This window comes from Manacus candei, unplaced genomic scaffold (genome assembly GCF_025592945.1).
Source record: "Manacus candei isolate 608988 ecotype Guabito, Panama unplaced genomic scaffold, ASM2559294v1 h1tg000058l, whole genome shotgun sequence".
In the NCBI taxonomy this organism is placed as follows: domain Eukaryota; kingdom Metazoa; phylum Chordata; class Aves; order Passeriformes; family Pipridae; genus Manacus; species Manacus candei.
The window spans coordinates 590,170-607,047 of NW_026138106.1; the positions used below are offsets into that span (position 1 = coordinate 590,170).

The 16,878-nt window shown below is 55.4% G+C and overlaps 1 protein-coding gene across 1 annotated transcript; it reads left to right on the plus strand.

Moving 5' to 3' along the window:
• The first annotated feature begins 11,235 nt into the window (after positions 1-11,235).
• Positions 11,236-12,982, plus strand: HOXB13 (homeobox B13). Its single transcript, XM_051803610.1, has 2 exons — positions 11,236-11,827; positions 12,720-12,982. The coding sequence occupies exons 1-2, from the start codon at positions 11,236-11,238 to the stop codon at positions 12,980-12,982; spliced, it is 855 nt and encodes a 284-aa protein (XP_051659570.1).
• The last annotated feature ends 3,896 nt before the right edge of the window (positions 12,983-16,878 follow it).

Here is a 16,878-nt window from a genome sequence, read left to right on the forward strand (position 1 = left end):
TCCTGGCAGAGCCGGGGAGGGCTGGAGCTGGTGCAGTGCCCTGACTCCTCTCTGCTGGAATTATTCTGCATTTCCCTCCACACAGCAGAGCCAGGAGAGACCCTGGGGCTGAAATCCCGGGCTGTTAAATCCAGGAGGTGTAGGGATAAGGAGGAGACAGTGGAGATGGTTTTTAGAACACCCAAGATAAAATCCCTTTACCTTCAGGAGACGGTCTGAGGAAAACATCTGAGTGAAAAGAGATAATTAAAGTATATATAGATATATATATATATAAAGGAAATAAAGCCAGCCAGGAGGAAGCAATATTTACTTCTTCATCACTTCCCTTAAACATCAACTGGTGGCATTTCTGACCCGTGCTGGGTGAGGGATGGAGGATATGAAGGTGCTGATGGCAGAGTCACACCCCCCGTGTGAACAGGGGGGCAGAAACAGGGGATTCCAGGCAATCCCACCGCTGGAACCAGTGCTCCCAACAGCATCTGTGGGCCCTGGCACTGCTCAGGGGCTCCAACCCTGCCCGGGTCTGTGGGACAGCAGAGTCAGCAGGAGGGTTGGACAGGACGAGGGAGGGAAGGGAACGTTCCTTGGGAACCAGCAGTGCCTGGAGAGGGCTCTGGTGTGGGGAACATGCTGGTGGGGGGGGAAAAGAGGGGTGAGAGGAGACCCCCTTGTGTGTAATAGAGAGAGAGACTCCAGTTCCAACAATCCAACCACGATTGCTGCATGGAAGAACAGAGACACTGCTGCCCTGAGAGTGGAAAGGACCTTTCCTTCTTCCCTTCTGGGCTTTTATTGGAGGGAGAAGAGGTTTGATGCAATGTAAATACTGCTTTATCATAGGAGAGATAGTTAGGATTGTGTATATAATGTATTGCAATATTTATTTGTGTAATAATTGTAATATAATTCCCTTCCCTCTGTATTGAGTCTTGTGTTGTGTTTGGGAAAACCCCTCTCACACTGGGGTTGTGGGAGGGGGGCTTGGACTCAGAAATTGGATTTTTAGGGGTCTCAAACCACCACGACGCTGCACGAGGGGGGAGAACCCGTGTCTGCCTCTGCCGGGGGGTGTAAAGGCGTTGGGAAATGTGGATTATCTGGGAAATGGGAAGGGAAGGGCCTGGCCAGGTACAGCCTCCTGCTGGGGGGGTGGGCAGGAGCCTGTTTGTGCCCCAACCAAAGCGGGGTGGGTGATGCTGGAAGGACATTTGTCCCCGGGAAGGACCGAGAGTGACTCCTGGAGGGTTTCCCAGAGTGCCAGTGAGTAACCCTGGCACGGGGAATCTTTCCTTTCCCTGGATCAGGCTTTGGAAATCTGAGTTATTCCCCAACCAGCAGCAGGGACTGTACTGAAATAAGAAGGCAGAATTTGATCTGAGAGCCCCAAAATGCTCCGGGGGGTTCCTCGGGCTGCCCCGGGCGATGTCCCTGCGGGGAGATGGGACCAGCTCGGGGGGTTGTGCCCGGACACACCAAACCCTCGGCTCCTCTGGAAACGTTGGCACCGGGGGTTCAATATCCGGGCTTTTGAGAACGCCTGAAAACCAAAAAAAAAATCAGAATTCTGAAAATGGACATTTCTCGAGTGGAAATAACGGTCTGAAGACCCCAAAAGGCGCAAAACCACCCGGTGTGAAGGCGCAGGGAGCCGCCTCTGAGGGAATTCTGGGCAGGAGAAATATTCCTGACAGTGGGAACAAGGAAAAATAACCCCGGTGCAGACAGGGATAAACGCTAGAAAAACAAATATCGACTCTGTACACAACTTTCCCAACACTCTGCACGTGCGATTTAATTTCCAGCTGATGATTCTGTCGGAACCTGAGTCATTTTTTTACCTCCCTGTTATTTGATTATTAGGGAAGAAAATGGGTTCTCCTCGCTGGAGGACAAGAAGCCGTGGAGATCGCCTGGAAATCAGGGTGTGAAAAGGTGTAAATATCTTGGGAAAGGTCGCTGAAAGCCGCGTTATTCCCTTTCAGGAGGACACGAGTGATTCCAGAGGGAAAATTCGGGGGTTTTCCAAGCGGAGCCGAGGGTCTGTCCCGTTCATCTCAAGGACCCCCGGTCCCCACGGGATAAATCTGTCGGGAAGAAGGAAAAGAGAAGAAAACGAAAGCGAAATAAGACACAATTCAGCCGCGGAGGTGTTCGCCGACAAACCTCTCCTGAAATCGGCGGCTACAACCGATTGGGGGCATTTTGGGGGCTCCTCCAGCCTTGGCTCAACATTAATAAATAGAATAATGGAGGTAAAAGGGAGCAGTTCCTTCGCGGGTGGGAACTCGATGCCTTTGTCAGCGCGGGGGGAGGAGAGGAGCCGGTTATCGGCGGCACTTCCCCGCCTCCGAGCGCCCCTCCCGCCCCGGGGAGGCTTTTTGGGGGGCCGGGGTACCCCCAGAGCCCCGCGGGGGCTGCCCAGGGGAGCCTCAAAATCGGTGACAGCAAAACGGGAGAGGAAAAATCATCCCTTTTCCCGGGACAGCTAAAAAAAACCCACCAGGTAACGCTGGGTTATTACAGGGAGGAAGGAAAAATCTCCTCTCCCTTCGGGAATCCGGGCAGCGCAGGGGCTAAGTGAAAAAAAAAAAATAATTTATAATGATTTCTCTGTTTTCAAGTGTTATCTCGGGGCTTTGTCGGCGGAGTTTGGGGTGGTTTTCTCGTTGTGGTTGTCGTTGGGTGGTTATTCGAGGGTTTGGGGGTTTCTTTTTGCGGTTTGGCACGGACTGATAAACCAATGGAAGGGATGGAAATAAACTTTTCCTGTCCCCTGCGTGAACTACCACAGGGAAAAGGAATATTTGTGACTTTAGTTACACGGTGCTTCCAGAATTTGCTGCCCTGGCAGAGCCTTTCCACACGTTCCTTTGGATATATCCATATACAGGTATTAAATAAAAAGGTCTTCGGGATGATATTTTGTTCATTCTTAATATTTTAATACAAATAATGCGTTAGTATTATAACATTTATCAGTACGGTTGTCACTGTATAAATAAAAATACTAAATTATCGACGCTAATATTTCTTTGTACATTTATTAACATAATATATCGATAAATGCGCTTTTGATATTTAAACCTCTCGGGGAGGCTCGCAAGGGGATATCGGGTCTGGATTGTAAAAGAAAGGTGTTAATTATGATTTCTCCGTGGGTTTGCCCCCGTGGGAAGCTCTGGGCTCTGCTCCGGGTCCCGAGCACCGGGAAAAGCAGCAAGTGCAGGGAGAGGGATGTGGGCGAGGAACAGGCTCGGGGGGGCTCTGGGCCGGTGTTTTGATCCTGTACCGGCCCAAAAAGGTGTTCGGGCAAAAAAAGAAAGAAAACGAAGAAAGAAAATAAAGATTTCTGGAGATCTCCCCGTTGTAATGGTTCTGCCTGGCTTGCAACACGCCTCGCCTGAGGTGTTTGTTATCCAGCACAGGGAATTCGGGGGAATTTTTAGAGAAAACGAGTGGAAAAGGCTCGTGGAGTTGATGTTCGCAATGACAGGAGATTTCAGCCTTGCAAAGTCCTCACTGCTCGACCACGGTCCTTATTGAACGCGAGGATGTGAGAGCAGAGAATATCAAACCCTTTATCCCGCTCGGAAGGGATGGAAATGGGAATTCTCTGCCTCGACCGACTCGGATTCCCTGGCCGGATTTATTTATCAGGTGGACAGGCAGCCACAACCGCATTTTAATTTCACTGCAACTGTTCAGACGCGATTTCTTCAGCCCTACAAAAGTTCTTTCTGCACCAAGAACTCCTTCTCCTGCCATTCCCACCCGAGCTCCTGGTCCGGTTTCTCCCGGTGTGAAACCCGCGGGATTTTGAACCTTCTCTCTCTTTGGACCTCAGAAACCCCCGCTGGCCCCCAAAACCCACCGGGCCGGGCCAGGAGCCCAAATTCTCCCTCCTGGAGTGGGAACGAAGGGGAGGAAAAGCCACCGCGGTCGCCGGGGTCGGGGAATGTGCTCTCCGCGTGTCCGGCCCTTTGGAAAAGGCTGGAATTGCGCTCCTGGAAGCAGAACACAAAGCAGCCTGTCCCTCTCGTAAAGCGACAATCCCGGCATTGTATCCACGCGTGGGATTTGATGGAGTCTGGCGCTTCTCGTAAACAAACAGTTCACTCACTCACCCACTGGCTCTCGGCACTATTTTTCCGCCATTCTGGCAAAGTAACCTTTGGGAGAGTTTCAATAATTCACAGCGAGGCGTTTGTTCCCCAGACCGAATTAACTCGGCATCAGCTGGAGGGTCCGAGCAGCCGCCGGGTCAGCCTGGAAAATGCCGGGGAATACCTGGCTCTGGATTTCGGTTTCCATTTCAGGCTAAAAAGCTCTTCAGGTCCCGGAGCCCCCCGAGCCCCCCGAGCCCCCCGAGCCCCCGGAGCCCCCCGAGCCCCCCAGCACCGGCTGCAGCCCGGGCAGGGAACGGGGGGGCGGCCGCGCGTGTCCCCCTCTCTGCCTCCCTCCCTCCCCTCCCGCGCCTTCCTCCTCACCCTCCTCTCCCTCGCCGCTCCGGGCGGCCGCGGCCGCCGCCCCTGCAATAAGGAAGGGGACAAAGGGGTGGGAAAAGGCGAACTTTGACACCCCCCCTGCCCGCTCCCCACACCGGCGGGACCTGCGGGCAGAGCCGGGCGGGTCCGGCGCTCGGGGCCAGCCCGGGGGGCACAGCCGGGGGCACCCACAGGCCGGGCACCCCCGGGCACCCCCGGGCACCCCCGGGCTCTGTGAGAGCAGGAGCGAGGCACGGGGTGCCCACGGCAGAGGGGGGCACACGGGGGGTGTTCCAGGGGGCATCGCTGCCCTCCCCATCCAGAGACCCCACAGAGCCCTGGTGGAGGGGTGGGGGAGGAGGAGGAAGGGAAACCAGGGAAGAGCACCAGGGAAGAGCAGCCTTGCAGGGAAACCAGGGAAGAGCAGCTCTGCAGACCCAGTTTGGCCTCGGAGCGTTCCCAGTTTCCTGTGATTCACATTTTGTGTCCTGTTCTCGGTCCTTCCCTGCTGCTCTTCCCACCTCACTCTGGGATCTCCAGCTGGATCCAAGGGCGGAGGAGGGACGGGGAGGAGCCCCTGCCCTCAAGCCTTGGGTTAGGGGGTGATTAGAAATGTGTAAAAACGCACTAAAGCCCACAGGGATGGGGATGTCTCTCCCTGTCCCCCGGGATGCCACAGCCCAGACCACCCCAGAGCTTTGGGATGCTCCAGGAGGGATTCTCGGTGCCTTTCCATGTGCATCCATGTGTTCCCACTGGGAATCACCCCAAGCCACAGTGCAGTGGTCAGGGAAGGCAGGAAAGCCCTCCCAAGGCCTGGCCTGGCAGGAGCAGTGCCAGTGCCAGTGCCAGTGGGGAGGGCAGGGCATGGATCGTCTCCCAGTGTTTGTCCTGGCAACCCGTGAATCCCAAAATCTCCCAGCACTCTTGCCACGGTCTCTGCTGTGCCTGTGCAATGCCTGTGCCTGCAGGGAACTCCTTTTAGGAGTTATGGATCCACCACCAGGCTCTGGAAGGCAGAAGAAGCCGGGATGAAGCACTTGGCCGGGTTTTTTTGGGATACACAGACGTGTCCCTGCAGCACAGGAGAGAAACACAGGATATTTAGCTGGAAAAGCAGGAATGCTGCACTTCAGACACCTCCAGGGGGCATTTCCATAGTGTGGCTGCACTGAGGATATTCACACCCCAATACTTTACCTGTACTGAAAAATATCCCAAAGACCTGGGGATGTTTTGCCATGAATAGCAGGAAGCAAAATTCCCATGGCACGGGAGGCCTGGAGGTCTCAGTCACTGTCCTGCTGCCCTGAGCACCCCTGTGCCCAGCCTGGCACCAGGAGCAGCCTTTGCTTGTCCTGCTGTGATTTATGATCCATCCTGCTGAGCCCAGTGAGGGTTCTCTGAGCGTGGAATTGTGCCAGGCAGTGAGTTAGGCCTGGTGGGAATGTGGCATCCGTGGCTCAGCCTGGAAATTCTGCCCTCGGGAGAAAACTCTGATCCAGCAGAGAGACCAGAAAAGAGAGCAATGACCCATCCAGAGCAGCAGAGCCGTGCTGGAGCAGACACAGTGCAGCTTGTGGTCTCCCCTATGAGTTTATACTCCCAGGGAAGAGAATTCCTCTGGTTCCCACCTCCAGGATGCCCCATGCCCCGGGTACCAGCCAGCCTGGTACGGGAGAGCTGCTCCTGTCCTGGCTGGGTACCCCCAGATCCACCTCCTGCACGGAACAGTTTTGATAACAGGCCTCAAAATCCCCCTGATTCCACCAAAACTGTGTCTCCCCTCCAGCCCCTCCGTGCTGTGCCCCCTCAGGCACCACCCAGAGCCAACTCTGGGTTCTGGCAGCACCAGGAACAGCCGGGAAGAGCAAAGGGTCCCCCCGGGAAGCACGAAGGATCCCCACAGCCCCCAAGGAATGAAACATCAGAAGAAGGGCTTAAAAGCCAAGCCCGAAGCAACTCCCCTTTTCTCCCACAGCAGCTGAAAGGAATTGCTCTGGCTGGGCAGGAGCTGGGGGAACACAGAGCCAGCCCTGGGCCATGCAGGGACCGAGCGCTGCTGGAGGGGAAGTGTGCCCAGGGGAAGGGGCTGCTCCCAAAGGGAGGGAGGGATGGAGGGATGGAGGGATGGAGGGATGGAGGCACAGCCCAGGGCACAGTGCATGGGCAGGGATGGGCAGACATTCACATTTTGCCAGATCTACAGAGAGAGAGTTTGAAGGGCTGTGTTTTACCCGGAGCAAGGCAAGCAGGGACCCCCAGCTGCATTCCCGGGGCTGCTCCCAGGTGGAGGAGGCACAGATGTCTCTGTCTGGGGCAGACAGAGAGATAAGACACAAACAGGAATTATGACACACTTGTATTTTGTCTCTCTGCTCCCAGGCAGGAGCATTTCCTTCCTAAACTGCACCCAGGCCTCATCCCCTCCAGGCTTCTCCCCCCCACCCCGTGGGTAAAACCACCCCTGACTCCCAGCACACTTTTCCCAGCACACTTTTCCCAGCACACTTGTCTCAGCACACTTTTCCCAGCACACTTTTCCCAGAACACTTTTCCCAGCACACTTTTCCCCTCCCGGAGGCAGGAGAGGGGTCAGGGTTGGTCCCCTTCGGGGTTTCAGCCTCCCTGGGCTGGGGGGAGCCGGGGCTGGAGGGGAGGATGCAGGAGGTGGGCAGGGGGCTCCCGGGGGGGTTTATTTTCCAGGGGGGTTGGAGCTGGGAGCAGAGGGCACCACTTCAAGGAGCCACCAAGGGACCTCATGGTCCATTTTTGGGAAGGGGAAGGAGGAACCAGACCGGGGGTTTCAGGTCGGACAGCCCAGGAGCAGCACGGCAGCAGAGCTCAGCTCCTCTGGTTCCTCAAAAAGGCAGGAAAAGGGAAGGAAGGAGCCTCCAGTCCAGCCTGGGGAGCGAAGGGAAAACCAGGAAGGTGCGGGGACGGCGAGAATCGGTTAAACAAAACCCCCCGAGGCTGAAATCACCCCACATTTCACCCCGAAAAGGGGGGAGGGAGGGTCAGAAGGGCGCTGAAGTGATTGCGGCGCCGGGGCTTCGGCAGAGAGGGGATAAAAAGAGCGGAGAGAAGCCAGGGCGGGCTCTCTGTTCCCATGCCAGCTGATCTGTTCAAAGGATCCACCAGAAACGCGCTGTAAAGCGCAGATTCTGCCCCTCCAGGCATCGGGGAGAGAAATATTCGCACCTACGTCCCCCGGGCTTCCGGGGCTGCCTGTGGGGTGGGAAAGGAGGGGCCGGTGGGGAAGGGAGAGAAAGAAAAAAGAAAAAAAAAAAGAAAAAAGATCAAAATGTTTGCCTTTATTTGATTTTTTTTTCCCTTCCCCGAAATATTGCCAGAATCAGAAACCAAAAAGCTGGGCTCCCTTCCAGACCCAGAATTCAATTTTCCAACAATTGATTATTTCCAAACGTGAAGTCTTTAAGTAGTTCCAATATTTTTTTTCCCCACACACACTTTCAAACTGCTTTGGGGTTTGGGTTGGTTTTGAGGTGTTTTTTTTTTTTTTTTTCTCTCGTATTTTCTGACGATGGTTCGAATTCAATCGCTTTAAAAAAAAAAAAAAAAAAAAAAAAAGGAAAAGAAAAAATCACAGACTGTTGAAAAGTTATTCCACAGCTTTTCAGATTCCAGATGGTACAAATATTAAACGGATCCTATGGAGAATATAATAAAAGAATAGTTGCAAACTGATAAGAGCATTTGATAATTTTTCTCTCGGTCACCGAGAGAAGAACTGATGAAAGAATGAAAGAATTCGGGGGGGGGTTATTTTAAAATAACCCCGTTCCTCTTGCTTTATCGTGACCTTAAATATTACCCTGAAATTTTCCCCGCAAAATCGTCAAAGAAGGAAAATCTTAATATCAGTTTAGGAGTCATATTTTAAACTATTCCCAAGGCAAAGCCCGCTCGGAATTTTCCGCGCATGTCGTGCAGGAGACGGGCTGAAGGGAAGCGCAGTTTTAAAAGCACGAGGCTTCGGTTTCGGAAGAAAATGGAATTTTCTCTAAATAAATGACCCGAAGTGCGTTTTTTGGGGGGGTGAAAAAGGCGAATTCTTCCCCAGGGCGGCATCCGCGGGGCCGGGACAAACCCCCACTCACCGGCCGGCCCGGGGACTCCTCGGGAAAGGGAATAAAATCCGATTTCCACAAACCGACCTCATTTTCCGGGGTGTCCGCGCGCGCCGGCGGATCCCTGCTCCTCCTCCGGCGCTGAAGAAGAAATCAATAGGAATAAATAATAAATAGGAATAAATAAATAAATGAAAGGGAAAAGAAAGCGGCACAAACTCCCGGGAAAGTTTCCGGCGGGTCTCTCTGCCCGCGGATCCCGCTCCGGCCTCGGGTGGGGGCACCTCGGGGGCTTCTCCCCGCGAAACCCCCGCGGGCTCCGGGCTCTCCCCCCGGGCTCCGAGCTCTCCCCACCGGGTCCGGGTTCTCCCTGCAGGGTCCAGGTTCTCCCCCCGGGGTCCAGGCTCTCCCTGTAGGGTCCGGGCTCTCCCTGAAGGGTCTGGGTTCTCCCTGCAGGGTCCGGGCTCTCCCTGCAGGGTCCAGTTTCTCCCCCTGGGCTCCGGGTTGGGCTGCGGGGACGGCTCTGCCCCGACGGCCGCGGCCTCGGCGAAGCCCCGGAGCCAAGAGGCTTTTAACTTTCAACTTGGCCTTGACCTCCGCGTTCTGCCCGACCTTTCCGTGCGGGGAACAGGGTGAGACGCGTCGGCAAACAGCCGGGCCCCGGCGCCCCGGTTATGGGGCTGTCGGGAAGCAAATGGGGAGAGGGCAGGAGCCGGGGGGGAGAGGGGGGGGGATAAAAAGGGCATCAAAGAAGGAGTGCGGTCGTTAAACTGCGGAAAGGGGAAGAAAGAAGCTTTGAAATCGGGAAGGTGAAGGTTTGAAGAAATCGGGATTTTTTAATTTTTTTTTTTTTTATTTCCTCCAGAAAAAGAAAATCGTGGAATGCGGGGGGAATCCAGGGAATTTTTTTTAGGGGTCGAGGAGCGAAGGTGCAGCTTCGTGACGGGGTTGATTTCCCTCCCCGGGAGAGAGGACGCGGTGCGGGAGCGGATCTCACCCGGGCAGCCCCGGGCAAAGCCCCCGAGGCGCGGGGAGCTGGAAGGAGCACTGTTTGGGGGTGCCAGGGGAGGGGGGGCTGCCCCCAGTAGCCAAACGGGGCTTCTCCCCGCCCGGGCGAGCTTTGCCGTCATCGCTTCTACCCCCTGTTTCTGCCGGGATTTCTGTCCCTCTGTGTCAAACCCTGTCGTGGTTCCTCTGGGTCGTTGCTCTGGTGGCCCGAAGACGTGGCAGAAGGAGGGTTTTTATTGCCGTTTGACAGTCGGAAGGCAGAAATCTCTTGATTTCTTTGCGACGCTTGAGTTCCAGCTGCCTTGGGGGGAATTTCGGCAAAGCTTTCCTCAGGCGAGGCCTTCGGGAGAAAACCAGGCAGAAAAAGGAGGAGAAACGTGTCCCTGTGTGTTCGTACCGTGTGCGCAGATGATTAAAACCCTACATACCTGAACCATTCAACAGCACGCACTATTAAATGGTTACTGTATTTAAATGGTTCTTGTGTTTACCCCAAACTCTTCCAGCCCGGTGTGATCCCTCATCACCACGTCTGTCTGTCTTTCCCGTCCTCTGCCTGTGTCTCCACCTGTCCAGTGCTCCTGAAACCCAGAGGGACTTTCTGTGTTATTTTCCCACCTCCCTTTTCCCAAATTTGGGACGCTTCCTGACCTGGATCCGCACTAACCCGCAGCCCAGGATCACACCAGCAATATCTGAGTGCGAGCAGATTGTTCCCCACCAACACCTCTGCCGTTGTTTTCTCGGGGTACCAGAGACCCTCTTTTCCCTCCATCCTTGCTTTTAGGGTCTTGAGGGCACGGCCCTGTCCCCAGCCATACAGAATTGGGGTTTTTGCAGCTCGAGGAGGGGCTGCCCGATGATGTGCGTGGGATAAAACCCCCCGAGCAAGGGAGGAATGAGGCTGGAGCCGAGGGGAGGCCCCATCGCCGGGGGTCCATCACTGCCCCACCGTCACCCACTTAGGCCGAGATGGGCCGCTGGGTCTGCTCGGGCTGTGCTGGGATTTTTGCGAGGGCAGAAGGTCCCGAACCCGCGCGAGAATGATCCACACAAAAAAAAAAGAAAGAAAAATAAAAGGTGGTTTAACCTGAACCCGGATTTTTCCACCGTGATTCTCTCTCTCCCCTTGCCCTCCCTCCCCTCGTTCTCCCCATTTCTCCACCTCTGCCTTTCCCCTTTTTTTTATTTTTTTTCCAAGATGCAGCGCAGGAGGCGCTTCCCGTGTACCCGCCTGTCAAGTGCGGGGGGAAGGGGGGGTCGTCTCCTCCTCCTCCTCCTCCTCCTCCTCCTCCTCCTCCTCCTCCTCCTCCTCCTCCTCCTCCTCCTTCTCCTCCTTCTCTTGCAATAAAAGTATTTTCGCAATTTCTGCAGCCGGGGTTTATTGGGGCTGGAAGGTTGGGTGTTTTTTTTTTTTTCCTTCTGTGCGGGGTTGGGGTTTTTTTTTCCCTCCTCTCCGTCCTTTTCCCCCGCCAGCAGCAGCCAATGAGGCAGCCCCTGCCCGTTGCGTCAGGGCAGCCCGGCGGGGAAAGGCAGCTCTCGGCAGCTCTCTCAGCCTTTTAAAAAGATCCGGGGACCCCCCTCGGGCAGTGCCCGGGTGCCGCCGAGCAGGCTCTCCCCATGCCCCGGCCCCCGCGCCGCCCCCCATGCAGCCCCCGGAGCCCCGGGGCCTCGAGGGGCTCCTGGCAGCCGGCGGCTTCGCAGGCGGCCAGGGCAGGGGGCTGCTGCCTCCTCCGGCCCTCGGCGGCCCTTCGCCTCCCCCCGGGGTGAACCCCGGCTACCCCGCGGAGGGCCCGCCCGAGCCCCCCAAGCCGTGCCCCGCCGCCCCGCCCGCCCCGCCGGGCCCCGCCGCCTCCGCGCCGCTGCCCTACGGCTACTTCGGCAGCGGGTACTACTCGTGCCGCGTGGCCCGCAGCGCCCTGAAGGCCGGCCCGGCCCAGGGGCCCTTCCCCGCAGACAAATTCCTGGAGCCCCCCGCGGGCAGCGAGGACTTCCAGAGCCGCCCCGCCGAGTTCGCCTTCTACCCCGGCTACGGGGGCCCGTACCAGCCCGTGGCCGGCTACCTGGACGTGTCGGTGGTGCCGGGGCTGGGCGGCCCCGGCGAGGCCCGGCACGAGACTCTGCTGCCCGTCGATGGCTATCACCAGCCCTGGGCTCTGGGCGGTGGCTGGAGCGGCCAAATGTGCTGCCCCAAGGAGCAGGGGCAGGCCGGGTACCTCCTGAAATCCGCCTTCGCAGGTAAATCCCCTCTTCTGGGGCTGGGAGAGGATAAAGGGGGGTCTGGGGGGGGGGGCGAAATGATCGCCGGGGGTTAAAATGATCTGCCGCGGGTTTGTTCTCGCCATCCAGGAACGCTCGCTCGGGAGTTGGACCAAATGAGGTTTCACAAAATTAGTTATAATTTAGGTTATCGCTGCCCTTTGCAACCCATCGCCCCGCGAGCAGGGAGGCAGATGATGTTATCGGGGTTGGGGTGACGGTAATACCGGGGTTCAGGTGGCGCTGTTACCGAGGTGCAGACGCTGATATTATCGCGGTACAAGCGGTGATATTTTCCGCCTTCCGGTGGTGACACTATCCTGGTTCAGCCACAACCCGGGGCAGCCGCAGCCCGCAAGCAGCGCTGGGATTCGGGGAGCTTAAAAGGGAACGGGGGGTGCACATGGCCCCCATATTTCAGGACCGTGAAGGAGGGGGGCTCTTCCCATCGCCCACGCCCCGCCCGTGGCATTGAACCTTCCCCCGGCCCTGCTCGGCCGCGTAGAAACCGCGGTGTTAGCGCGGCTCTCACCCGCGTCGGGACAGTGCCGGTACCTGGATTTCCTCATTAAAAAAAAAATAAATTTAAAAATAAAATTAAAAACAAAAAAATCCCAATTTAGAAATTCAGGGAAGAAAAAAATAAATCTATAAATATCAATAGGGAGAATACAGAAACTAATGACACAACTGAAATATCTTTAAACATCATCGCTGCCGCGGGGCCGGAGGGAAGAAACGAGGGGTAGGCAGGGAGAGAGGAAGGGAAGGTGCTGCGCGCAGGGAGCTGGGTGCAGGGGGGTGCAGGGTGGGTGCAGGGTGTGCGGGGACCCCCCCGGCCCCACTGAGCCCCGTGTGTCCCCTCGCCCAGACTCCGCCGGGCAGTTGCCCCCCGACGGCTGCTCCTTCCGCCGGGGCCGCAAGAAGAGGGTCCCGTACAGCAAAGGGCAGCTGAAGGAGCTGGAGAAGGAGTACGCCAGCAGCAAGTTCATCACCCGCGACAAGAGGAGGAAGATCTCGGCCGCCACCAACCTCACGGAGCGACAGATCACCATCTGGTTCCAGAACAGGCGCGTGAAGGAGAAAAAAGTCGTGGCCAAAATCAAAAGCGGCACCGGCGGCGGCACCCCGTGAGGACGCGGCCACCGCCGAGCCCCCGAGGGGTCCCTGTCCATCCCCGAGGGGTCCCCGTCCAGCCCCGAGGGGTCTCCGTCCAGCCCCGAGGGGTCCCCGTCCAGCCCCCGCCGCCCCGGGGGGCTCCGGCACCGGCAGAGCCGGGGCAGCGGGTGCGGCATCGCTTGGAGGGGTGAGACCCCCCGGCGGAGGGGAGATGCCCCCTCCCTGCAGGCAGAGCGCCCCGGACACTTCGCTCTCGCCTCACCGCTCCCACCGCTGCGGCTCCAACAGCGCCCTCGGAGCGTGAAAATACCGACGACAAACTGGCCTGGTCGCGTTAATTAACCCCAGCACGCAGCTCCCGGAGTGCGGAGGGAGAGGGGTTATCCAGGGAGGGAGGGAGGGAGGGGGGAACACGGAGAATTTGGTCTTTAGGAAAGAAAATCCGTCCCTAAAAAAAAAAAAAAAAAAAATAATCTCCTTAATTCAGGCCGAAGTATCAAAATGAGCTTGTGAGGGAGAATAAATAAATCAATCCGGGTGTGCGGCAGCGAAACGCACCTGAATTATTTGCATAAAGGTGAATGTACAGAAAACGCATATCACATATATGTAGGCACGCATTTATAAAGGCACGTACGACTTTTTTTCTTTTTCTTTTTTTTTTTTTCTTTTTTTTTTTTTCTTTTTTATTTTGTTTGTTTGGTTTTTTTGGTTTTTTGTGCGCGCGGTTATATATAAAATATACATATGTCCACGCCGATATTTAGCGTTATTTTACCTCTTATCACACGCGATATTTGTGTCGGTGAGTTCCTCTATCCCCGGCTCCGTGTCTGCACGTCTGCATTCGATATAGTCCTGGCTGTGTGGATATAAATATAAAATATGTACTCGGATGAAGGTGTATATACACGTGTTCCATGTACCCGCAAATATCTATGCTCGTGGCTATATTTTGATACAGGTAAACGCCATGCCTATAATTCCAAACGCGCTTTCGTTTGTGCTTAAAATCCGTGTATTTGTACACAGGTTTTTCCTTCTACTAATCCAGAATTATAGCGATTCACTTGGTAGCATGCGCTGAGATAATCCCCGTGTAACACTAAATGATCCTGGTTAATATTAAGAAGTGTCCTCATCCTTTTCAGCGGAATAAATGGGGTGAAATTAAATACGCTCGGACGTGCGTTTTTTCTCTGCTCTTTTCGGCTGATTCACGGCTCGGGGAAGCGCCGAGTCCACCTACACGATTTCTTTGTTTAATATCTCGGCTCGCAGAGTCCCCTTGGCGTTCAAATCTGCCTGAAACTCCCCCCCAAAAAAACCCCATTCGAAATGCGAATAAACTCCCAAACACCTTTACCACGACCAAAAAAAATTGCCGTTTTTCCCCTGCCTCTTCCCTCTTTTTTTCGAAATTCGAAGCTTTTTTTTTGCCCTAAATAACGATAATTTCAAACAGTTTGTCGTTCAATAAAATATTTATTGAGTATTTCAGCCCTGGGGCGGCTCCGGGTTCCCGGCGGGGCCTGGAGCGGAGCCGGCGCGTTATCCCTGGGTATTTTTCCCTTTTCCCCCACTTTTCCCCAGATATTTTCTCCCCGAGCTTCGCGGAGGTGCCGAACCCTTCTCCGAGTGACGTCACGCCTGACGTCAGAAGACCAGGGAGGAGAACAGCCAATGGCGGGGCGCTGTGGCCGGTGACGTCACACAGGAGGCGGGGTACGCACCATAAACCCCGCCCACCCGGGGGGAGCCTCCGCGACCCCCGACGGCACAAAAAATTCCCTAAAAAAATAAAAGAGGAGGAAAAGGGGCGCTCCGGGCCCGGGAACTGCGTTACCGATAATGTTACCAATAATGGGCTTTCTCGCCCCAATTCCTGTGCGTTCGTACCCAAAGCAGAGCAGAAGAGGCGTCACCCGGCGGGAGGAAAACCCTCGGACGTCCCCCAGAGAAAGGCGAATAAGCCAAGAAAATAAAATAAATCCGGTTGGATTTCGGGGTTTGGAAAGGGACCCTCCTCCCAAACCCTCCCCCCAGAGACCTTTCTTTTCCCCATCCTTTTTTCCCCCTCCACCTGGGGATCTTTCCCCGATGTCCCCAAGCCCGCACAGGAACGCCTGGAAAGCCCCGGCCACCCCCGGCCCGGTCGGGATCCTCACCCAGTGGGAAACTGGGCTGGAACTGGGAGAGACAGGACACCCCCGCCCCCAGCCCCTGCCCTCGGCTCCGGCCCCGGGTCCGAAGCGGAAAATGCAGATGGGAAGGGGAGGAGGAGAGTCTCGGGGGGAGCTGTAAAACCTTTACACGGCGGCCCCAGCAAAGGGCGAGAAAGGCCCGACATCCTCGTAAAACGCCGGGAAGGAGCCGCTGCCGGGGGGCGCCGGGCCAGGTGAAGGCTCCCCCCCTCCCTTTGCCGTTGAACTTGAAACTCAGAAAACCTGGGCCAGAGCAGCCCCAAAACCTGGGCCAGAACAGCCCCAAAACCTGGACCAGAACAGACCCAAAACCTGGGTCAGAGCGGCCCCAAAAACTGGGCCAGAACAACCCCAAAAACTGGGCGAGAGCAACCCTGGGAGGTCCCGGCTGGGAAAGGGGATTGGGGGGGCTCTGGGATGCTGTTAGTAAGAAAAATGTGTTTAAAACAGAATCTCTCCTCTCCTCTCCTCTCCTCTCCTCTCCTCTCCTCTCCTCTCCTCTCCTCTCCTCTCCTCTCCTCTCCTCTCCTCTCCTCTCCTCTCCTCTCCTCTCCTCTCCTCTCCTCTCCTCTCCTCTCCTCTCCTCTCCTCTCCTCTCCTCTCCTCTCCTCTCCTCTCCTCTCCTCTCCTCTCCTCTCCTCTCCTCTCCTCTCCTCTCCTCTCCTCTCCTCTCCCCTCCCTTTCCCTTTCCCTCTCTCTCTCCCTTTCTCCCTCTCTCTCCCCCTCTCCTTTTCCCTCTCCTTTCTTTTCTTCCCCCCCAAACAAACTAAACCACCCCCAAACGCACCTACAGCCCGCAGCCAGGCAGCAAGAGGTGCGTTGGGAACACCTCTGCGAGCCCTTCCCTTCCTTCCCGCCTCCCCCTTCCCAGCCTTTGACTCCTTTCCTTTGTTCAAGTTCATGCCCACTGCACAAAGTGTCTGGGATGCTTTTTTTTCTTCCCCCCTCTTTTCCTCCCCTTTCCCCTTCAAAGGATTTTGTCATTGAACTTGAGCCCGCGCTGTAAACATTCTTGGGTCTTACAAGCATCTTGCCGGGATGTCATTAACGGGGACCTCAGACTGCTCTGTCTTTCCCTGCCTCTCCTCCAGCACAATCAAAGGTACATTTTTTTACCTCCTCGCTCCATCTGCTTCTTAATTCGAGCCCCAAAATTACGGCACAATATTTCATTTTGCACATAAAAAAGGGAGCTCTGCCTCTCTCCCTCTCTTTCCTTTCGAATTTTTTATTGCTGTTATTTTTTTTCGAGCTCTAAAAAGACGTGAACTCTCAGTGTGCGAGCTGCTCTACGTCACCTTGTAATTTTAGACCTGTAAACAAAATAGGAAAACTCCTCGTTGTAGCTACACCCAATAAATTCAAAATTAAATTCGTTCCTCTCCAGCCCTGCCAGGGTAATGCCTCCTCGACATATCGGTGTTACCCGCCGCGCAAAAAGGCAAAATAGGATTAATTTTCCACCGGAGCCAACGCTTTCTTTTCTCTGCTAGATGACTTAATTGCTTTTCATTAAATTAAAGATTTTTTTTTAAAAAAAAAAACGAAAACCCATGGAACAAGTTTATTGTTTGCAGCAGCCTCGCCGTTGATGGGTCTCACTCCACTCTGGAAGCGCCACCGGGACAAAATATTCCCCGAACAAGAACTAAAGCACCTTCTCGATGGTTTGTTTTTTTTTTTTGCTCCCATCTACAGAACTTAAGT

Bases quoted from the DNA above. Each gene is read 5' to 3' on its own strand.
- HOXB13 (XM_051803610.1), top strand. From the start codon at position 11,236: ATGCAGCCCCCGGAGCCCCGGGGCCTCGAGGGGCTCCTGGCAGCCGGC. The intron at 11,828-12,719 runs GTAAATCCCCTC...CCCCTCGCCCAG, and splicing joins CCTGAAATCCGCCTTCGCAG to ACTCCGCCGGGCAGTTGCCC.